The sequence below is a fragment of the Archocentrus centrarchus genome, unplaced genomic scaffold (assembly GCF_007364275.1).
Source record: "Archocentrus centrarchus isolate MPI-CPG fArcCen1 unplaced genomic scaffold, fArcCen1 scaffold_37_ctg1, whole genome shotgun sequence".
NCBI classification, from domain to species: domain Eukaryota; kingdom Metazoa; phylum Chordata; class Actinopteri; order Cichliformes; family Cichlidae; genus Archocentrus; species Archocentrus centrarchus.
This window is the reverse complement of record NW_022060264.1, coordinates 765352-789807: the sequence shown is the minus strand read 5'-3', so window position 1 is coordinate 789807 and position 24456 is coordinate 765352. Positions and strand designations below refer to the sequence as shown.

At 39.2% G+C, this 24456-nt stretch overlaps 1 protein-coding gene across 2 annotated transcripts in view; it reads left to right on the top strand.

Annotated features, from left to right (window-relative positions):
* Positions 1-24456, top strand: part of LOC115776742 (glutamate receptor 2-like) — an 86248-nt gene that overhangs the window by 37477 nt on the left and 24315 nt on the right. For both annotated transcript variants that reach the window (XM_030724506.1, XM_030724505.1), the window contains exons 12-16: positions 902-1044; positions 4190-4405; positions 5596-5750; positions 7755-7953; positions 8704-8951. In XM_030724506.1, the coding sequence (XP_030580366.1) occupies positions 902-1044; positions 4190-4405; positions 5596-5750; positions 7755-7953; positions 8704-8951 (961 nt within the window). The remainder of the gene's footprint in view (positions 1-901; positions 1045-4189; positions 4406-5595; positions 5751-7754; positions 7954-8703; positions 8952-24456) is intronic.

Genomic DNA, 24456 nt, shown 5'->3' with positions numbered 1-24456 from the left:
CTATTGTCTTTAGGTCAGGCAAGCATGGGGGACACTCAGTGGTATCAATTCCTTCATCCTCCAGGAACTGCCTGCATACTCTCACCACATGAGGCTGAGGATTTAGGTTCACTAGCATAGAAACCTGTTCACCCTGTAGTTCATCAGGCACCAGGAGGAACCTGGGATCCACTGCACCAGCGTAGGGTTTGACAATGGATGCAAGGATTTCATCTCAATACTGTACCTAATGGCAGTCAGGGTCCCCGTGCCTAGCCTGTAGAGGTCTGTGTGTCCACAGTCCCTTCATTGATATGCCTCCCCAGACCATCACTGACCCACCAACAAACCGGTCATGCTGAACAATGTTAAAGGCATCGTGATGTTCTCCATGGCTTCTCTAGACTATTTCATATCTATCACATGTGCTCAGGGTGAACCTGTTCATCTGTGAGAAGCACAGGGCGCCAGTGGTGGACCTGCCAATTCTGGTATTCTATGGCAAATGCCAATCAGGCTCCACGGTGCCATGCAGTGAGAACAGGGCCCACTAGTGGATGTCAAAACCTGTTTTGGGGGTTGGTTTACTGCGTCTAGTGCACCTGCTGGTAATTTAATTGACACCAAAGCAGCTGAAACTGATTAACAGCCCCCTCTGCTACTTAGCTGAAGAGATCAATATCCCAGATCTTTAATTAACTTGATGCAATATCTTATTTAAAAAAATGTTCCTTTAATTTTTTTGAGCAGTGGATAATCAGAGTGATTTCATCATTTTTTCTTCCGTGGGTTATACAACACAATGTTTTTAATTTACAATACATTTTGTACTGATATATGCAATACTTAATTACACACCATTCTACTGTCTCTTTATCCCATTTATGTGGCTTTTTGTTTGCTTGTTTTGTACTGATTGAAGGTTACTGTGTTGACCTGGCTGCTGAGATTGCAAAGCACTGTGGTATACGCTACCAGCTAAGGATTGTGGGAGATGGCAAATATGGAGCAAGAGATGCTGAAACCAAGATCTGGAATGGTATGGTTGGAGAGCTGGTGTATGGGGTAAGACTTTACACAGGCACACACAGACATGCTCACACAAAAAAAAAATCTGTATTTTATTTAACTTAACCTTTTAACAAATTCAAATCAGTTTTATTTTTATAGCACCAATTTACAACAACCAGTAGCCTTAGTGTGCTTAATATTGTAAGGTAAAGACCCTATAATAATACAGGGGAAAAAAAACAGCAATTTGACAACCACCTATGAGCAAGCACTTGACGACACAAGGGAAGAAAAACTCCCTTTTAACAGGAATAAACCTCCGGCAGAATCAGGCTCAGGGAGGGACAGTCATCTGCTGCAACCAGTTGGGGGTGAGGGGAGGGAGACAGGACAATTTACATGCTGTGGATGAGAGCCAGAGATTAATAATAACTAATGATGATCAGATGATGATCCAAGCCTAACTATCAAAAAACCCTAACTTGATCAAAAAGGAAAGGTTCAAGCATAATCTAAAAAATAGGGAGGGTGTCTGTCTCCCAAATCAAAACTGGGACAGAAGAGGAGCCTGAAAGCTGAAGGCTCTGCCTCCCATTCTACTCTTAGGTATCCTAGGAACCACAAGTAACCCAGCAGTCTGAGAGCCAAGTGCTCTATTGGGGTGATATGGTACTATGAGGTCTTTGAGATAAGATGGGGCCTGATTACTCTTGTATATGACGAGAAGGGTTTTAAATTAGATTCTGAATTCTTACTAGAGGCAAAAGTAATGCCATCTAGTATAAGTATCTAGTTAGACACCACGCTTCTAAGAACTTTAGGACCGAGTACAATAACTTCAGTTTTATCTGAATTTAGAAACAGGAAATTAGAGGTCATCCAGGCCTTTATTACATTCCTGCAGTTTAACTAATCGATGTGTGTCATCCGGCTTTATGGACAGATAAAGCTGGGTATCATCTGCATAGCAATGAAAATGTTTGCAGTGCTTTCTAATAATTCTCCTAAGGGAAGCATGTATAATGTAAATAAAATTGGTCCAAGCACAGAACCCTGTGGAGCTCCATAATTAACCTTAGTGTGAGAAGGAGACTCCCCATTTACATGAACAAATTGAAGTCTATTAGATAAATATGATTCAAACCACTGCAGTGCAGTACCTTTAATACCTATGGCATACTCTAATCTCTGTAATAAAATGTTATGGTCAACAGTATGAAAAGCTGCACTGAGGTCTAATAGGACAAGCACAGAGATGAGTCCACTGTCAGAGGCTGTAAGAAGATAATTTGTAACGTTCACTAATGTTGTTTCTGTACTGTGAATTCTGAAATCTGACTGAAACTCTTCAAATAAACCGTTCCTCTGCAGATGATCAGTTGTTTTACAACTACTCTTTCAAGAATCTTTGAGAGAAAAGGAAGGTTGGATGTTAAAATTTTATTTGTGAAGAAATTCATGAAGTAATTACTATTTAAGGTTAAAGAACTTCTCAGCTCAACAGGGCTCTGACTCTTTGTCAGCCTGGCTACAGTGCTGAAAATCGGAGGGCTTTACGGAGGGCTTTTTCATAGAGCAACAAACTCTTTATACAGGCTAAATGAAGATCTTCTAAATTCACTGAGACGTCATTTCCTCTACAGCTTACGGGTTATCGACTTTAAAGTGCACGCTTTAGAGTTATACCAGGAAGTCAAGCACTTCCGATTTGAAGCTTTCTTTTTCAGAGAAGCCACAATATCCAAAGTCGTATGCAGTGACAGTGAAAAACTACTGACAAGATAACTGACCTTTGTGGGAGTAGAGTTTAAGTAGCTGCTCTGTACTGTGGTGGCACATGGCAATGAAGAAGATAATAGATCTATTCTAAAGAATTTTCTTCTACTTATTCTGATGACACAACTAATGTGGCATATATAAGGCTTACTGGGGTAATAAGAACACAAAGGAGATGATTGTGGATTTACGTAGGTCTGACCTCCTATTTCAGTCTCTTTCAACATTCAAGGGAAGGGTATTTAAAGTGTTGCAGACTTATAAATATCTACGTGTCCACCTTGATGACAGACTGGACTGGTCAGCAGTGCTCCTGAGCCCATGCAGCGATTTCCATGATTTTTTGTTTTAATGCAGTGCCTCCTGATGGCCTGAAGATCAGACATCATGGACATTTAATATTGCTTTTCAGCCTTGTTCCTTATATAAAGATTTCTCAGGATTACCAGAATCTTTTGATATTATGGACTGTAGATGATGAGCTTGTCAAAATCTTCCCAGTTTTATGTTGATGAACATCTTCTAAAATTGCTCCACAATTTGGAAATAGTTTTTTGCAGACTGATGAACCTCTGTCTATCTTTAATTCTGAGAAACTCTGCCTCTCTAAGATGCTCTTTTTATACACAGCTATGTTACTGACCTGTTCTCATTGAACATAATTAGTTGTAAAAAAAAAAAATTAATAAAAAATTAAAGCACCACTTACTTTTCCATCCTTTTGTTGGAAGCCACCTTTTCGAAACATGATTCAAATTCAGAATGAGCTAATATTTTTTCTTAAAATGGTACAGTTCAGACATTTGAACTGTTTACTATATTATATTATTATTAAAATATGGGTTTATGCAATTTGCAAAACAATACATTCTGTATTTGTTTACGTTATACAACTTTTGTTGTCTCAAATTTTTTGGAATTAAGTTTGTACTCTGTTATGTTAGAGTACCAGAAATACATTGGGGTGGTGATACACTGAAGAGCCAAAGCTTTGGTACAGCACTCACATCTTTGACCAATCCCTATTCACCTAGTTGGATTGGATAACATCAAGCCAGTAGTTTACCATCAAAATAGGGTATTGCAATGGGATGAACTGTACATTTGTCCTGTTATGGATCCCATTCAGACATGAGATGCCTGGTGTAGATATCTAAACATTGGCAGTGAAAGAAGTGGTTCAAATCTCTGTTGCCTTTCTATGGGGAGTATGCATGTTCTCGCTGTGCATGTATGGATTTCCTCCAGGTACTTCCTCCCACAGTCTAAAGATATGCATGTAAGGTTAATCGTTGATTCTAATTGTAGTATAGAATCACTTTTGTGACCAGTAAGACTAGCAAAGCATTGCAGGAGCAGCTCTTTGAGTCCATGAAGCAATCATATTGTCAAACAGTGTCACTGTTTCTCGGTTCTCCTACAGAAAGCAGATATAGCAATTGCTCCCCTGACAATCACTCTTGTCCGTGAAGAGGTGATAGATTTCTCCAAACCTTTCATGTCTTTGGGAATCTCCATCATGATCAAGAAGCCACAGAAATCCAAACCAGGTGTTTTCTCCTTTCTGGACCCACTGGCCTATGAAATCTGGATGTGCATTGTCTTTGCCTACATAGGAGTTAGTGTTGTTCTTTTTCTGGTAAGTGAGCCTGTTATTATGTATTAGCATGTTTTGTTGAAACTCTCAGATACTATACTGTTTTCATGGCTTTCAGGGGCCTAATATGGATATGTTTAAAAGCATAAATATTATTCTCGAAATAAGTGACATAATACTTATTGAGACATAATACATTAGGATTGCGTCTCAATTTATTTTGTTCAAGTTTGAAATTAACATTAAGATCCAGGAAAAGCACAAGACTCACATTTGGTGTTATACTTCAGCAATTGTGTTCTGTTTAATTGTTATGTCTGACTGTGTCTGGGCTTGCATTACCTTCAACGCTTCCTAGTTACAGTAAATCTCAACATTCATAATCTCAAACTTTCTTTAGATTTGATTTAACATAAAAGCTGCAATCAGAATGTTCATCAAGACCAATAACTGGCTAAAAATTAGGGGATATTTGACTTTAAAATTATCTAAATATACTTGATATACTTAGATACTAAGACATACTAGGCTGCTTCCATGTAATAATTGGCAAATTTAAATAGCAATGTACAGTTCCATGGTGTTCCTTCAGAATGAATGAATGCACTCAGTTTTTCATTATTCCAGGGCCTAAGCCCAGACACAGTGGTTGTAGTTACATGCATATATTTCTTCCATTCTTGTTGAAATTAATCAGATTTTATATTTATGATTAACTGATTACATCAAATCTGATTAAATGAGGAGAGAGGAGATACACTGCAGATGAGCAGTTTAGCTCAATATGTGCCATGTTTTTAAAGGACATATGTATCCTTTTACATAAAGACAGAACCCCTTGTTCACAGCATTTAGGAAAAAAATGTTTATACTACCCTGTGCAGCCAACTGAGATTTAAGTCAACACTGATTAAAATGTCGATATGTTTGGGTCTGTTTAATCTGACTGATGTGCTTTTGAAGCATTTTCATTTTGTCTGGCCTTTAAAACCAATTATCCAGACATCAGACATTCATTTCTGTATTTTGGATACATTTACATGGAGGGTTATACACCTGTAGAGTTGCGTTGATGGAAATAAAAATAGAAGTGCATTCAAAAGATGTGAGACAAACACCAATGAACTGAAATCCCTTCTTTGCATACCAATCTGATTTGAAACCTTTTTCAGAAAACCATGTTATTAAAGACTCTATATTTATGGTGACATCCTAATGCTTTGCTACTGTAGGTATCCAGATTCAGCCCTTATGAATGGACACTTGAGGAGCCAGAGGACGGAGCCTTGCCATTGACAACTGAATCCACCAATGAGTTTGGGATCTTTAACTCCCTTTGGTTCTCTTTAGGTGCTTTCATGCGGCAGGGTTGTGACATCTCACCAAGGTTTGTATGGCACATGAACTACAATTTTTTGGTTCAGATACCACTTGACATTGTTAGTGGGTCATACTTGATCTTGTAGTGTAAAAATATATTATATTAATAGTTATTCACTATGCTGTTTGTCACTATGCAGCATAACAATGCTGATTAAAGACTGTGAAACAGTCTCAGTTCTTGCCATAGTCTCCACAAGATGGAATAGAAGTGCATTAGAAACTCTGTTCATGGTACACTGTAAAAAAAAAAAAAAATACAAATAAAATCAGTTTTTTAAAAAATGATACATCACCCATTTAAAAAGTCAAAAACGGAATACTTGGCTCAACAGAGCTCTGACTCTTTGTCAGCCAGGTTATAAAGACTGTCTACTTTCATATATCACCTATAGAGGCATAAAAATAGTGGTAATTTTCAAAGAGCATGTTAGTGGTTGGAGTTTGTTGGCGTAAAGACAGTGTGGTATAATAGCAAGCTAATGCAACTGATACTCAGTTTGGTAAACATACCTTGTAGATTCATGTATGCATGTCTGACAACATGCAACCAGTGAGACAATGGATGGTAGGAACTGCCTGCATACTGAGGCTGGGCAGTGTCACGCACCAGGAGGAACCCAGGACCCACTGCACCAGCGTACGGTCTGACAACGGGCCCAAGGATTTCTTCCTGCTGCCAAATAGCAGTCAGGGTGCCGTTGCCTAGCCTGTAGAGGCCTGTGTGTCCCTCCATGGATATTGCTATTATATGATACATATTGCATTTTGATTATGCACAACTTTAATTTCACAAGCATTTAACATTTATTTTACAAAGGTATTAAATTTGTGTATTTCTGAAGAATATTATTATTTGTGTAATTTTACTACTTTTAGTCAATTTTAAAAGATTCACTACTAATAGAAAATACACCATCTACAAAACAATAATTGTATCATTTGACAATTTACCAATACTTGCAGATGTTAAATACTCAGAAGAAAAACTTACAAATTTGCATAACATATGGGTTAATTAATAATCTATGTAAAAATCAAACTTTATATATGCTTTTATAGCATTAAATTAGAGTTGAACAGTTTTAAACAAACATTGCATATTTGTGAAATTGTTGGATTTGCAACTGTATGTTTACAATCGTGAAAAAAAATATTTTCCATGAATCCATCCATCCATCCATTCGCTTCCGCACATCCTGTTAAGGGTCGCGGGGGGGCTGGAGCCTATCCCAGCTGTCATAGGGCGAGAGGCAGGGTACACCCTGAACAGGTCGCCAGCCTGTTGCAGGGCCAACACGGAGTGACAGACGAAGAATATAATTCCATGAAGAATATAAAAATACAAATATAAAAAATTCAAGTTTATTTACAGTTACTTGTTTTTCATGATATTTCATGACATTCATTAATTCATGACATTAAACATGGTAATTTAGTGTATTTTTATGTGTTCTGTCAAATTTATTGGAAAAATTCTGTTAAATTACAGATTCTTTAAATTTATTTATCCATTTTAAACCGTGTACAACCATCCTTTTCTACTCCATCCCAAAAGTGTTTGGGACATGATGTAGCATCATGTTAGCCATGTCAACTATAGCCATAAAGCATGTTGTCAGTTGTGGTATTCCAATAGACAGTGGTACACAAAAACTATAATGAAGTGGTATTAAGGGTTTATAATGTGAAAGCATTACCTACAAACTTTATAATAAAGAAAAAAATAAATAAACATTTACATGGAATACACTGCAAATATATTCATGGTCAAAATGTTACAGTTTGAAATATAGCATTATGTTATCAGCAAATTCTTGATAAGTGGCTTTTGACTGTGACATTGCCTGGTGTCATGTGTATGATATGTACATTCTGATACAATATAAGAAACACCATAGAATAATACAGACACATACACTCCACTGAGCAGATTCAACCCATTAATTTGTCATCTCATGCTAAAATGGTGGAACTTGATCTTTGTGTTTGTATGTGTTTATGTGGGCAGGTCTCTTTCAGGTCGCATAGTTGGGGGTGTGTGGTGGTTTTTCACTTTGATCATTATCTCATCATACACTGCTAACCTGGCTGCCTTCCTGACGGTGGAGAGGATGGTGTCGCCAATTGAGAGTGCTGAAGACCTGGCTAAACAGACAGAGATAGCATATGGAACACTGGACTCTGGATCCACCAAGGAGTTTTTCAGGGTAAGGACTTTCAGGTTCAGGTGCACAATCAGAAGATACTCTAAATTTTGATTGCTTCAGTACTTCCACACACCTAGAGTGATGCCTTTAGGCTTATAAGTTGTGCTACACACCAGATCAGGTTCTTTTGCTTGGTGTATCTTTGCATATCTACAATGTTGAGGATGCTACTTTTTCTGACCTCATGGCTGTCATTTCTTTAAGTCTACAGTTATGATTTAATGGTCACATGAGTGCTCCAAGTTCTCACCTAACAACATTGACTACTGCCAATCAGTATGATTGACTCTAATGAAATGTCAAGCTCTATTTCCTCTTGCTTTTAACACAGTTTGCACTGCTGTCTTTGACTCTGTTATTATCATGTAAGGGTAAATGAGGAACCAACTGCAGACTCACAGGTAGGATTAATGAAAGGCTCCCCTTTAATGATGGTAAAAGGCAGTCCAAAAATCCAGAGAAACAAGACTATAAATATATACTGGGTGATCAGGGAGAGTGAACATAGTTGGGGAAAATGAGGCTCAACTGAACAAAATCTAGACAAGATGAGGAAGAAGTAAAACTAAATATAGAGCACAAGAGGCAAAGAAATACCAAAATAAAATGGGAAGTAACACGACTGGAAAAACACCTAACCCAAAGTACGCATGAACTAGCAAGCCATTTTTACAGGTTTTTGGTTACCCGAAGGTAAGTCGGGCAAACTATGTTGTAGAATATTATCTGTGTCTGTCTCTCTTTTTTTAGCGTTCTAAAATCGCCTTGTTTGACAAGATGTGGCAGTACATGAAATCAGCAGAACCTTCCGTTTTTGTCAAGAAGACATCAGAGGGTGTTCAGCGTGTCAGGAAATCCAAGGGAAAGTACGCTTACCTGCTGGAGTCCACCATGAATGAGTACATTGAGCAGCGGAAACCCTGTGACACCATGAAAGTTGGAGGAAACCTGGACTCCAAAGGCTATGGCATCGCCACACCCAAAGGATCCCCATTAAGGTGGGTGGATCAGTATAACAATGCTGGCCAACCTGCACTGCCATGTACCATTCACACTACTAACCTGCTGCCTAGCATACCGTCCCTCTCCCAGTTCACACTGTTCTTATATGTCTGCATCTGAAACTGAAAGAGCAAATCATGTTTTTACAAAATTCAGGACCCTGAAGCCACAATAATAATAAGACTACACTGGCTGACCACCTGCTTGTAGTCAGGTGGTGATTGGCCAGTGTTTGAGCTGTTGCTGTGTCCATGCACAGCTCTGAGTAGTAAAATAACCCACCATGAAGAGCATGTAGTCTTGTCCCAAGGCTTAGTGCCAGCTGGGTGTCGCAGTATGCGAGTGTGATGAATGGGACATGGCGGTTTACTCGTTGTTATAATAATCCACCTACCCTGATGACACCATCTCAGTGGTTTGTATTTTTTACCATGGTTACCACCTCTGACCAATGGCTAGTGGTGGTTTCTATGACAAATGGGGGAGAGGGTCTGTTTGAGTTTGGGTCCGGGTCTTAAAGAGCACCTTAGGAATTCTTGTGTTTGGGGTATAGTTAGTATTGTGTAGTCTGCTTTTGTCCATGAGAAGAATGTGATGACACAATGATTAGTGTAAAACATTCTAAGCAAACCTATGCTTTATGCATTTCTAATACAAGTGTCGTCATGTTCTGTTTCTGTTTGTTTGTTTGTTTGTTTTTTATTACATATTCTATTTGGCTGCAGGCTTTTCTGCATTTATGACCTAACTCTTTAAGACCTGGATCAAGGGATTGTTAATTACCTAATGGTGCATTCCATTTAAAGTCAGAAGTTGGAATTTCCAGGTTCCCAGAACAAAATGCCCCCCTCAAGTGGGACTTCCAACTTGGAAAGTTGGAGCAACCCACCAACTTTAACTTAACAATCCAAGATGGTGGCAGTGAATGTCAACATTTGTAAAACTTGTAACCTGAGCTGCCTCTGTTGTGCATTTGTGACTCCATAAATAAGCCATACACAGAACATTGACCAGGCTCTGTGAACCTGCTGCAGTGATGTTTCTAAGTGCCACACTGCGCAGCATTGCTACAAATGGCTCTACAGCACCTTGTTCCTGTTTTTCCTTCCTTTTCTACTTTACTACTGAAACACGCTCAACTCGGGAGTGATGCCATTCCCAGTTCCAGCATCTGACTTATGAGATAAATGGAACGCAGCACGTGGCAGTGGTGTGTGTCCATGTGGGTGTATGCATCTGTGCGTGTGTCTGTGTGTGTGTACGCCTATGTGTGTCCTTGTGTGTGTGTGTGTGTTTGTGTGTGTGTCTGTGTGTGTGTGTGTGTGTGTGTGTGTGTGTGTGTGCGTGTGTGTTTGTGTGTGTGTGTGTGTGCGTGTGTACTTGGTTTGTCTAGAATTTATTTGTATTGCTGCAGAAATTCAGATATATAGTATTAATTATTTAATTCAGTTTAAATGTGAAAGCAAGTGCAGGAAGTTTTTCTCTCTTTTTTGTATTACGCACATTTAAAAGAATCAAACAAATAAAACAAATAAAAGAATGCCTTCAGTTGCAGTTTAAATGACTGCTACAGCAAATACAACATAAATTTTAAATCTTAAATTATTCCATTTATAGATTTCTTGAATAAATTATTAACAAATTCACATTCAGCAGTTTAGTTAGACCTCTGGGATCAACATATTGGCCCTTTATTAAGAACTGCTACACTAGTAGCTCAGATTTTTACCTTGAGGTAACTAGTTATAGATATTCTCACAGCACATAAAACCATTGTCATGATTGTAAAACTCAAACTTTTAACCTGCAGTTGTCTCAGATATGATAGCTGATTGCTTGTACTGTACATCACATTTCAACACATTTAAGTAAAATCCCTTGTTTTGAAAAGCTGAAGGCTATCAGTGTTTAAGCCAACAATGGCACCTAACAATAACACAAATAGCTAAATAGATTACTGTATGTCCATGCTTGGGTAGCATTCTTAATAAACAGCATATGCGTTGTATACGCCCCTGGAGATGCTGTATGAGTAACCAACTAAGGGAAACTCCATTTTGGTTTTACATATTTACGATATCGTTGAATTGTAAAGGTTTTGAGAGTTGTATATCAAAAAAGTCACATACAGTATTCACACAATATACAGCACTCTCTCAAGATCATCACTTTGTCATGTATCATCATTGACCCAGTGAAAAAGGTGACGCTGTCCATCTACTTTGAACCTGCACCATATTTTTTTATCCTTTTATCATTCTTACCAATGGCCCAGATAATAACATAAATGCAATAAAAATATTTCATTTATCCCAGACCTGAGAAACTCTTGTGTGTTACTAGTTTAAAAAATTAACACAGCAAATATATAACAAGTAGCTTAAATAAGTAGAATGCTGTATACCGCAAAATATATATGACAAAAAAGTTTTCATAAAGTACAAACTAATCTCAAATAACAATAAATGCAAGTCATATAAGTATATTTTTAATAAAAATTTTAATGAGCATAATATGTAACAAGAAAAATAGTTCAAAACCAACAAAGAAAAGGCTGAATTGAAAATGTTTTATTTATATAGTGTCAAATCACAATAACAGTTGACTCATTGGGGCTTTATATTGTAAGGTAAAGACCCTACAATAATACAGAGAAAACCCAACAGTCAAAACGACCTCCTATGAGCAGCACTTGGTGACAGTGGGAAGGAAAAACTCCCTTTTAACAGGAAGAAACCTCCATCAGAACCAGGCTCAGGGAGGGGGGGTCATCAACCACAACCGGTTGGAGCTGAGGGGAGAGAGACAGGACAAAAGACATGCTGTGGAAGAGAGCCAAGGTGTCAGTATGTGTTAAGTATTGTAAGAAAACAGGGTTGAAATAAACTGTTAACTTGAGAAACTTGAGAGAACAGATAATATCTGCTACACAAAAGGCTGTGTTGTTGACAGTTATTGTGTGAGGTATGAAAGTGTTCCTGTATCTGTCTTTGTGGCAGCGGTGCTGAACCAGTCTGTCAGAAAGTGCTCCGCTGCCTGTCTGGTGCAGAGGGTGTTTAGGATTTTCTGTGATGTTTGACGGTTTTTTCAGTTGTGTTTGTATGTGCTAAGCTGCATGCTTGTCACTGAGCATTTTTCTTATTTCTGTTTCTGTTTAACACACTGCAGATGGCTTTATAGTTTATAGTACGTATAGGATAGTTTTCTGTGCCCTGCCTTCTCTCTTTCGTCTGTTCCTTTGTGCTGACTTTCAGTCAGCTCTGAAAGTTGACTTCCATGTGCAAAATGTTTTTAAAAATTGTGGAAGTCACAGTAATTTGCTAAATTAGCTGTTAAAGCTCCATTAATCGATGTTTAAACACCAAAAAGGAGTGCTAATTCATGATGAGTACTATATACTCTAGCTTTATCGGCATATTGACCATTAAAGCTTATGAATGATTAAGTGTGATGCCTAACAGTTCAACTGCACTTGGAATCACTCTCTTTACGTGGGGAAGGTGGGCATGTCCTCAGACCAAAGACCGCTCTAAGAGGGACACCAACTGGAAAACGCAAAACAACACGGCAGTGAACTACAGTGGATCTGACATGGGGACAGCCCCTACACATAGGCCAGGACAGGGACAGATGGAGGCATTTTGTCAATGCCTTATGCCCCTCAAGGGACAACGAGGACTTACTAACTCTAGTGCTTTGAGTGTTCAAATAGAGTAGAAAAGCACTGTACAGTACCAGTCAAAAGTTTGGACACAGTATCAGACCATTTACTATCTAACTAACTAAGCAGAGAGAATAAGGTTTAGTTACTTTTATTTCTTTCTAATTTCTTTGGTATAAGATTTCAGCTATTCAGTAGCTGAAATCTTATACCAAGAAGGAATGGGAAAACATTTTGCTTTTAATACTACAGTAACTGGTCTCCTCGATTCACAAACACTTCAGTGTTGCAATAATTGCCTTTACCTCTGTTAAATCACAATTTTCATCTAGCAACACTCAAGTGATCGAAAGCAAAATGTTTTCCCTTTCCCTGCATTTATGAATGCAATGATGAAGACTGTGTTGGACTAAATATGAATTTCAGTGATGTTCCTAAGCCTATACGGTTATTTCTACTACAAAATGATTTTTTTAATGCATTTTTAATATGCAGATCATGGCTATTCAATAACAGTTTTCAGCATGTTTACATAGCTTTCTTTGGAAAGCTTTCTTTCTTATTTTACACTGAGATAACTTGTGTGCAAGGAGGAACAGGATGAGCACTGCCAGAGCTACAAAATGACCTTCAGCAGGCCACTGTTGTGAGTGTCTCTGACCAAACAAGGCATCCTCTAGTGGGCCCTGTGCTCAGTGGCTGGTACAGTGGAGCCCAATTGGCATTTGCCATAGAATACCAGAATTGGCAGGTCCACCGCTGGTACCCTGTGCTTTTCACAGATGAGCAGATTTACCCTGAGCACATGTGACAGATGTGAAAGGGTATGGAGAAACCTAGGAGAACATCAAGCTGCCTGTAACATTGTTCAGCATGACCAGTCAGTGATGGTCAGGGGAGGCATATCCATGGAGGGATGCACAGTCCTCTACAAGCTAGACAACAGCACCCTGATGCAGTGGGTCCTGGGTTCTTCCTCGTGCATGACCAGTCTCATGTGGTGAGAGTATGCGGGCAGTTCCTGGAGGATGACGGAACTGATACCATTGACTGGCCCCCACGCTTGCCTGACCTAAATCCATTAGAACACCTCTGGGACGTTATGTTTTGGTCCATCCAACACTAACAGGTTCCACCTCAGACTGTCCAGGACCTCAGTGATGCCCTGATCCAGATCTGGGAGGAGATTTCCCCAATGCACCACACGTCATCTCATTAGCAGCCACAACGTTATTAGGCATGCATACAAGCATGTGGGGGCCATATAAACTACTGAGTGCCATTTTGGATTGCTGCAACTAAATTTCATTAAAATGGATTAGCCTGCCCCACTCTTTTTTCACTTTTATTTTGAATTGAATTCAGCCCTCTGTAGGTTGATAATTTGAATGTCCATCAAACGATGTCCTTTCATTTCTAACACATTAAACAGTCCATATGCTGGATATTTATATTGATCTTTTTTTTTTCCTATTGAGATCTGATGTGTTTTCAAAGCATAGTTTGATCTCCATGTATCCAGCAATCCATTTTCTGCCACTTGCCTGAATCCAGACCTCCGCCCCCCCAGCCACCTTCTCCAACCCTTCTGGGGGGACACTAAGTTGTTCCCAATCCTGCTGGCATAATTTTTACAGCATTTCCTGAATATGGTCTGGGGCTTCCTCCCAGTTAGACATATCCTAAACACCTCACCTAGGAGTTACACAGGAAGCAGTCTAGTGAGTTTCCTGGCCCACCTCAGCTTTCTTTCAGTGTGGATGAGTAGAAGGTCTATTCTGAGCCCCTCCTGATTTACCAAGCTCCTCATCCTCATCCTATGGAGAGCCCATACACCCTTTTGAAGAAGCTCAATTTCTCTACTTGTATCCACAGTCTCATTCTTCTGATTACTATGCAGAGCACATGGCCATAGGTGAGGGTAGGAATGCAAATTGACTAGTAAATAAACAGCTTCACTTTCATGCTTCACTCTCACTTAACAAAAAAGTGATCATTACAATATCCACATTACTGCAGCTTCTACACCAAGGGACCACCAGGAAGTTTTTTAACAATCTCAGTGACCTCTACCCCAGTGATGGGCGAGTCATCCACTTCATCCTGAGTCCTTGCTTCTTGTATGAAAGGTTCAGTAGGTTTGAAGTATTCCTTCCACTGCCTCACTATATTCTCAGTTCATCAGATCCATTCCCACCATATGGAGAAAACTGATTTCTCTTCCCAAGTCACCTGACAGTTTATCAGAATTCCCTCAAGACAAGACGTTTTTGCTTCAGCTTCAGCTACTGCCAGAGCTGCACTCTGCTTGGTGTCCACCTCCAGAGTCTGACAATCCAGCCAAGCTCAATAGCAGTCTTTCTTCAGCTTGACAGCTACCTCATTCTGGTGTCCACCATTTGGTTCAAGATTGCCATCACAAGCACCAACTACCTTATGGCCACAGCCCCATATCGCTGCCTCAGCAATGGATATGCAGAACATGGTCCATTCAGACTCAGTTCCCACAGCCTCCCTTGAAATATTGTTAAGACTGAATATCTCGCCGTCACAATATCCGTGGGCACACCAGGTTTGTCCAGCATCCTCGCCCGCCACCTAATCCATTCACCACCAAGGGGTGATTAGTTGACACCTCTGCTCCTCTTTTTACCCAAATCCCCAAGACACAACAATGGGTCTAATTATACAATTACAAATCAACCTGGGATCAAGGGTGTCCTGGTGCCAAGTGTACTTACAAACACCACAAAATTGAGTAGAAAAGCACTATATAAGTACCAGTCCAGTCCATTTCATGTGAGCATGCTCATACATTAGCTAGATTGGAAAAACGTAAGTTGACTATTGATCTTCACACAACAGCTTAGGAGGATTGCCAGTGTAAGTGAAGCCAGATAAGAATAAGAAATTCCAGATATGTTGAGCTTTTTTGCTTTGTAGTCCAGTGCCCAGGACAGTCACCTATGCTCAGAAACAGCAGATTTAAGGAAAACTGCACTATTGTTTGTGTAGATGTTGGCTAATTAGAACAAAGTAATCCCTATATAAAGATACACTTTTAAACTATGTCTGAGAGCTAGGATTCAACCTGTTGGACCTGTTAATCTAAACAATGAATTTAGAAAGGCAAAGACCTTGGTGTTGAATGTTAGGGTCAGCACCTTTCTTTTTTCTTTTTTTTTTTTAAATTAATCCCAAGAATTGCTTAATGGAGCTTTAAAGTTATATTATGACAGTTGTTATGGTATACATCATGGTAGAACCAGAGACATGTTTTTCATTTCTAAGTACTGGAGCTAAATACTGAATTACTTGTATTCCATGTATGTCTCTGCTCCTAGCATGGGCTTATTCATTTTTCTTTCACTTTTGCCATTATTGCAGATTACCAGTGGTAAGTCAGTGATGGGCTCAGTTCAGAAAGAAAATCAAGTGCATTGAGATATGAAAAGCATCATATTCAAAAAAGAAATCAATGAAAATACTAACAAATAAGCTGATATTATTTTTTGCCTTTAATCAGTAAAATCTAAGATGAACTGAGCCCAGGCCTGGTTATAAGTAACATTTTCGATCGCATAATAAACAAAATATTTTAAAAATGTTGAAAACAATTGTTTCCATTAATCACTACATGCTTCATGATATTTTTTTAAGTTATTTTACTAGGGAGCAACATATCACACACATTCGTTCATCTTTTTAAACTGCCAACAGAATCACTTTTTACAGAAACTGTTCTTGCTGCTGTATTATCTCTTTTTTATTTTTAAGACATCAGTTCTTAAGTCCCAAAATCTGGTAAGGTGAGAAGAAACCAATCAAGGTCCATTGAACCACCAAGTGGGTTGGTTGCAAGATACTCTAATCTACACATTACAAAAGTGAAGGCTGAATTTTTTTTTTTAAGCATTACAAGTTTAAAATAATTAAGTACACTAAATAAATGTTATAGGTTTCAACTGCCTAGTTAGGTGCAATACAAACCTCCTCCTGATAGGACATGCCCACAACACCTCACCCAAGCGACACCCAGGAGGTGACCTAGTCAGATTCCTGAACCACCTCAACTGGTTCCTTTCGATATGGAGGAACAGCTCTATTTTAAGGCCATCCTGAATGACTTAACTTCAGTTAACGACCAAACATTTTGAATTTGGAGGTGTTAATTTTCATTCCCACCACTTCACACTCAGCTGCAAACCGCTTCAGTGCAAGCTAGAGCCAGCACCTCATGAAGCTAACAGGACCATATTACAGTAATCCCTCACTTATCGCGGGTGTTACGTTCCAGGACCACCCGGATAAGTGAAAATCCACGAAGTAGGGACGCTATATTTATTTTAATACTTTACCGCATTAAGTATTTTACACTAATATTGTTTGAAAACCCGCGAAACAGCGAGTCCATGAAAAGCGAAACCACGAAGTAGCGAGGGATTACTGTATCTGCAAAAAACAGAGACAAGATTCTGAGGCCATCAATTCAATTTTATGTGTATTGCCAAATGACAACAAAAGACTGTTGTGACTGTTTGGTCTTGGCTTTGGTAAAGCTGTCCAAAGTGGAAACCTTTAGCCAATGGCTCCACCTAGAAATTCTGTCCATTAAAATCATGAAGAGAATCAATGACAAAGGGCACCAATCGAGGCCAATACCTACTGGGAAAGAGTCCAACTTATTGCCTGCAATGCAGACCAGGCTCCTGCTGCAGTTGTACAGAGACCAAATGGCTCATAGCAGCCAGCCATACTCCCAAAGCACCTTCCACATGATACCCCAAGCTACGCGAATGCCTTCTCCAAGTTAGAATGGTTGTGCACACATACACAGATATCCTTGAGAGGATAAAGAGCTGGTCCAGTGTTTCACGACCAGGGCAAAAGCTGTAATCTTCCTCCTGAATCCAAGGTACCCTAGCACAGACCTTCCCAGGGAGGCTTCCCAAGTTTTTGCTTCAGCTACTGCCAGAGTTGCACTCCACTTGGCCTTCCCATACCCATCAGCTTAACAAGCCTTATAGGACTCCTTCAGCTTGATGGTTCCCTTCACCTCTGGGGTCCACCACCTGGTTCAGGGCTTACCACCACAACAGGCACCAACCACCTTGGAGCTGCAGCTCTTGTGCAGCCCCCTCAAAAATGGAGGTGCAAAACATGGTCCGTTCAGACTCAGTGACCTCAGCCTCTTTCAGAATGCTATAGAAGTTCTCCAGAAACTGGGAATTTAAGATCTCATGAAGTGGGGCACCCAACACACCTTCACCATACGTTTGAGTGTGCCAGGCCTGTCCAGCATCCTCCCCTGCCACCTGATCCAAGTCACCACCATGTGATGATCAGTTGAAAGATCAGTTCCTCTCTTCACCTGAATGTCCAAAACATACAGCCGTAGATGATGATCTGAAAATTGGTCATCGAGCTGAGACTTAGCATGTCCTGCTGTCACATGCACTTATGTACGCCTTTATGTTCAAACATAATAGGATAGCCTGTGGTTAGCACAGAAGTCCAATAACAGAACACCACACAGGTTCAGACTGGACAAGCCGTTTCTCCCAGTCATGCCCCTCCAGGTCTTGCTGTCAAAGCCTATGTGAGCACTGAAGTCTTCCAGTTGGACAATGCAGTCACTAGGTGAGGAACCCTCCAGCATCCCACCCAGCTACTCCAAGAAGGCTGATTACTCTAAATTGTTGCTCAGTGCATGAGTGCAAACTACAGTCAAGACCTGTTCCCCAACCAAAACCCAGGGAAACCCCAGGGAAACAGCCCTCTCATCCACCGGGAGAAATCCCAATGTAAAGGCAGCAAGTTGGGAGAATACAAGAGTGCCAACCAATGCCTCCTGCCTCTCACCAAGGGGAACTCTAGATTGGCACAGACTCCAGCCCCTCTCCAGAAAACTGGTTCCAGTACACAAGGCATGCATTGAGGTGACCCTGACTAAATCTAGCCAGTATCTCTCAACCTCACATACCACCTGCAGGTGGTGAGCCCACAGAAGGTTGGGCCTATGTCACCTTTTTGGGCAGCACCCAGCCAGGCCCCATGGGCTAAGACCCAGGCACCAGGTGCTCTCCCTGCTTTCCCCTCCTGTCCTAGGCAAGGTAAACTGGTCCTGTGATTTTTTTTTTTTTTTTTCATTTTTTCACAGAGGTCATTGGCATCGTTCTTTTTATAGCCCCTCACCCAGGATTAGTTTTCCAGGGGAGACCCTACCAGGGGCAAAGCTTCTGGCAGCATAGCCCCTGGCATCACTGGGACACAAAAACCACTCCACCACAATAAGATGATGATTCACAGAGGGGATAATAGTTTATCATCCACATATAAATGGACAATACAATTTAATAAACACTGTCAACTACTGGTCAAAACTAAGCGAGTAGTCCCTAAGTTCAGTGACTGCTGCTGTTCACACAGCTAATCTCTGAACCATATACAAGGCCTTGAGCTGAAACAATATTTCTTTCACTCAAATTCTGATGAATGATCAACTGTGTCAGATTTTTTATACAAACTAGTAACTATATCATTCACAACAAAAGTGATCACAGAAATAGTGTTGTGGTCTGTGAGACTGTGCAATAATTTGTTCATTTCCCATAAAAAATAATTCTTAAAGTAGGTTCCTTTAAGGTGGTTTCCTGTAACATGCAACAAGATCCTAAATCAATCCCTAAAACAATGACTATTTGCAATAATGCTTTCACTTCCATTAGGACAAAAGATAAACTATAGTTGTAGCCTTACATTAGCGCTGGCAGTTTGATTGATTATTTGAGATAAATTTGAATTAGTGTTTACTGGTTCAGTATCTTGACATCAGACACTTTGATATGCTGACTGAAAAAGCCAGGGTTCAAACAACCCACCTTGCAATTACCTGATTACTCTTTCAGCGTTTGAACCAAATGTGCAGAAATGTGTAGATTCCTTCACTGTATAATATCAGACTGTCTTCTCAATTTACTACTCATGGGGGCAATATTCACAGTTCAGACTCTCGCCTTCATATCCCTTCTTTATCAGCTGCCTATGGACATTCTTTCCACCACTTGTCTGTTGCTTCATAGTTTCCACCAGTACCCTCTTTATTAACAGTGTGGGTGGTGGTTGTTTGCAACCCGAGCTTCGACTGATGTGGATTTTTTGAATTGGCGATGATTTTGCATCAGGATGGGTATACAGCATAAATTTGGGCTTGGGACCAGCAAAACTGAACAAGCCTGTGCAATTCCAGTTGCTGGAAATTAATGAAAAATGGCACTGGGAGGTACCCTTGAATTAAAATATGATTTAAAAAAAAAAGGGGGTGGGGGGGGTGCGTGGGTGTCAAAACCACCAAGCATCAGTATGCATCAGTATCACATGTGATAATGTGTTGTGCAGTCAGCTCCTGGTCTGGTTATGTATAATAAAAGTATAATAAAAGTATATTATAATTTTAGTCAAACAAACCTAATGCAATTTATGATGTGTGGAAGCTCCACTACCCACAGCTGGAATACTCAACCTGCTTAGAATCAGATTTACCTATTTTAAATAACTTGTCTGCCATTCTAAATATATTTCATATCATTCGAAGGTGTGCCATAATACCCGTAAAGTATTATTGGTATTATGGCTATCCTTATCCATAATTTACAATATCACTGTTTGATAGATAGCTAATTTAGAATTAAAACCCAAAGGGGGCTTATTCTAAGATGATGTATTTACTCCTAGTCCTTGACATCTGCCTCTACAAATTACACATCCTCTCCCTTTGCTTTTCTTAACGAAGAGCTCCAGTTACTCCTGATTTAATCATACATTTTTTTTACATAATTTTTCATAATTCTGAGTGTTGCAAAAAATGTGAAAACCATGACCTAATCATTGCCAGCTGCTAGAATCATCCTGGAAGCGATTTCAGGGGTGTATGTTACCAAGTTCAGAGTCACAGTGTTTACAAAAATGTAGATGTAGATCTCAAAAAAGTGTGATGACTGTGATAATACAGTATGAATGAGTTATTCCAATTTCGATGAATGGCTGGGATTGGATAGCAGTTTATGGAATTAAAGCTGTTTTTAGAAAGTGCTTAAGCAAACACTGAAGTATCAGGGATACTCTAATTACTTTAGTGTTCAGTTTACTTTACAAGCTGCCTAATCTAAAAATTTGAAAGTTTTAGGAAAATCATTAAAATTATTACAAATTTCTGTGAGATAGAAGTCCATGGTAGAGATCTCAAGAACTGAAGTATAACCTGAGCATGCAATAATGTTAATGGATGCTTCTTTACATATGATCTTTGGCGTGAGTCCTGATTAATTTCTTTCCCCTTATTTCAACCTAACACAAACTAATCCCAAATTGTTAAATTCTGCTCTGCACTTCAATGCAGACTTTCAGTCCACTGGTTGACTTCTAATACTCATATTTGCTACAGGGACATACAAGAGCAGTCAGATGATCACACAGATATTAAACAAACATCTAGACTTACCAAATGCTTTTGTTAGAGAAAACATAGTTGAGTGATAAGATTATTACCCAAACAATCTGTTCTAAACATCTCAATTTACAGGCCAACCCCTGATCAGGGAGACATAAACCACTTCAAGAGTGGAACTCTATGGAAAAATTCTGTAACACCAAGAGGGCAATTACATGAAAATCCCCTACTCTCCCAAAGCAAATATTCTCTTCATATCAGCTGAAATATCAAGCCAATTGTGTTGTTGCACTGATGAAAGAAGCAGTTACAACTCCTTGATGTAAGTTTATCTCATTTAAATCTTGCACATGCATAGTACAACACCATTTCCAAATAAGTTGGGATGTTGTGTAAAATGTAAATAAAAACAGAATGTGATGATTTCCAAAACTTATATCCATATTTTATTCACAATTTGACATAGAAAACAAATAATTAAGCTGAAAGAATTTAAAATTTTTAGAAAAATGTGAGCGCATTATAAGTGTGATGGCAGCAACACATCTCAAAAAAAGTTGTGACAGGGCCGTGTTCACCACTGTGTAGCATCCCGTCTCCTTTTAACAGCAGTCCGTGGACATCTGGGAACTGAGGAGAGCAGCTGCTGGATCTTTGGGAATGTTGTCCCATTCTTATCTGATAGAGGAGTCTAGCAGTCCTATGTCTTCTTTGTTGTATTGTCATAATGCACCAAATGTTGATAAAAGTTCGGGACTGCAAGAAGGCCAGTTTATCACTCAGACTCTTCTACTACAGAACCATGCTGTTTAAAAAGATCCAATATATGGTTTAGCATTGTGTTGTTGAAATGTGCAAGGTGTTAAGGTCTACAGAATATGCAGACTCAATGGAGTGAGCAGGGCCCAAATGCAGACGCATTGAGGCATCCAGGGTTTAACAAAAAGCGAGCTCTTTATTAGACTAGTGATTAAAGTACAAAGTAGAAACATAAAGCTCAAAAGGGAAACCTAAGTCTTAGAAAACACATTAGGAAACATTGGGGAAGTCAGAAAGGTACGAAAACACAAACAGATGCACTGACAAAGAGCAAGAGAAGACAGTGACCACATAAACACACAGAAAGACAATTAGGGGACATGGCGACAGCTGGGGAGAACAAGACATGGCTGAACCAAATCACAGAAGATGAGACACAGGAAGTAAAATTAAAAACAAAGCATAAGTAACAACAAACTCACAAAATAAAGCAGGAAGTGCAAAATTAAACAGACACAAAAGCTTAATTCAGGAGATCAGACACTGGAACACTGAGGTAGGAATTAAACTGAAGCAACTAGGAGAGCTTAGCCAAATACTCTAAAATACATGAAACAAATATGACTATTAGACAAACCAGGAATCACAATAGACTAACTCAATAAATAAAATTTGAAGGTTCAACAACTCAGTCAAATGACATGAGGCCTTCCCTCTCGTGTTTCTGACTGGCTGCTAATTATTCTAATTAGTTGCAAAATATTAGCTGTTTCATTTAGTACCACTTTTCAAGCCCTTTGTTGACCCCATGCCACTTTTTTTAGATATGTTGTTGCCATCAAATTCAAAATGAGCTAATATTTTTCATGAAATGCTAATAAAATGCTATTTGGGCTTTGTTTGGGCTTTTAAAATGTTTTATGCATTTGTGTATGTATGTACACTACTGTGCAAAGGTCTTGATTCATAACTCATTGCTTTATATTTTGCTTTCAGTGAACCAGACTTTCTTGTATGTTTTTTAAAGGTTGTTTTGAGCAATAGTTCTCTTGGCTTTCTGATGGACTTTCTAAAGTTTTTCATTGGACATTGGCTACTTTTTCACTCTCTTTCAGTAGAATCTTTAGTTTTGGTTTGGTTTTTTGTTTTGTTGAGCCACTTAACTCTGACCTATTAGTCATTTGAGGCACCTAATGCATGGGATGAACCAATGTTGTGTCTATACATAACACACAACTTCGCAAAGAACCAATTTTAAATTGCATCTTTAGGCACTTTGTTACTAGCAGCCTGGAGCATAAACACACAATATGTTCACATTTCTTTAATTGAATCTACAAAAATTACCAGCAATTACACAGTTTAATAGGAATAAAATTGTATTTTTGCACCAACAAGGTGATTCTCAAAAAACTAATGGCCTAAAACTTGTGAAACAGTGTGTCATTTAAAAAGTTGAGGAAAGTGGATAAGTGGATGACAAAAGAACAAGTTGCTGGCCTAAGAAACTATCTATTGCAGATTAACAGCATCTGTTGGGTGTCTGAACATGTCCTTAAGAAATGGGGGGAAAACATCCAGCAAAGAAACTGAGAGATGCATCTGGACCTTGAGTTGATCAGTCTACTGATCGCCACATCAGCCTCATCAGCCTCATCAGCCTCATCAGAAATGGTCCCAGTGGTAGGGTGGTTGTCAAGAAAGCCATTCTTAAAAAGGGGGGAACAGGGAGTAAAGACTGAAGTATGTCAAATTACACAAGGACTGGACTGAAAAGTCAGTGGCAACAGATATGATGAAGTGATGAATCCGGATTTGAAATTTTGGGTTCAAATCATCAGGAGATGGGTATCTCCTGATGATTTGACCCACTGTTGGGTGACCCAAAAAAAATCACCCAACAGTGATTATCTACAACCATCCGTAATGTATGATAGAGATCCTGCCATTGTTTGAGGCTGCATTTCAGCCAGTGGTGTTGGAGATCTTGTCAAAATTGATGGAATTATGAACACAGAAATGTACCATCACATTTTGGCCTCATTTGGCCACCATGCAGTATCATCTGGAAAACATCTGATTAGCAACAGTTTCATTTTTCAGCATAGCCAAACATACTGCCAGTGCAGTAAAAGCATACCTGGATAGAAAAACACACAGTGGAACATTACCAATGATGAATTGAACTCCCCAGGGCTTGGGCCTCAACATTACTGGAGCAGTGTGGGGTCATCCTGACAGAGAATGGAACAAAAGGCAGGAACATTCAAAGAAGAACTTAGGAATGTCCTTCAAAAAGCCTGGAGAACTATTCCTGTAGACTGCTTAAATAAATTACAAAAAGAGAAGAACACATCCAGAAGAGATTTCAGGATGTGTTAAAAAAATAAAGGTGGTTACAAGCTTTCAAGCTTGTTATAATGGTACAAACTCTGTTTTTGCCTTCTATGTTGTATTTCCATGTATGTATGTACACATTTAATAATTCGCTACACCTATTTCCCATTTTCCTAGAAAAATGTAAAGATGAGGGGAGGCTCAAGACTTTTGCACAGTAATGCATTTATTTAGTTATTCATTCACTGATTCTTTAATTTGAATTTATGTATTTTTCAGATTTAACTGGTGACTC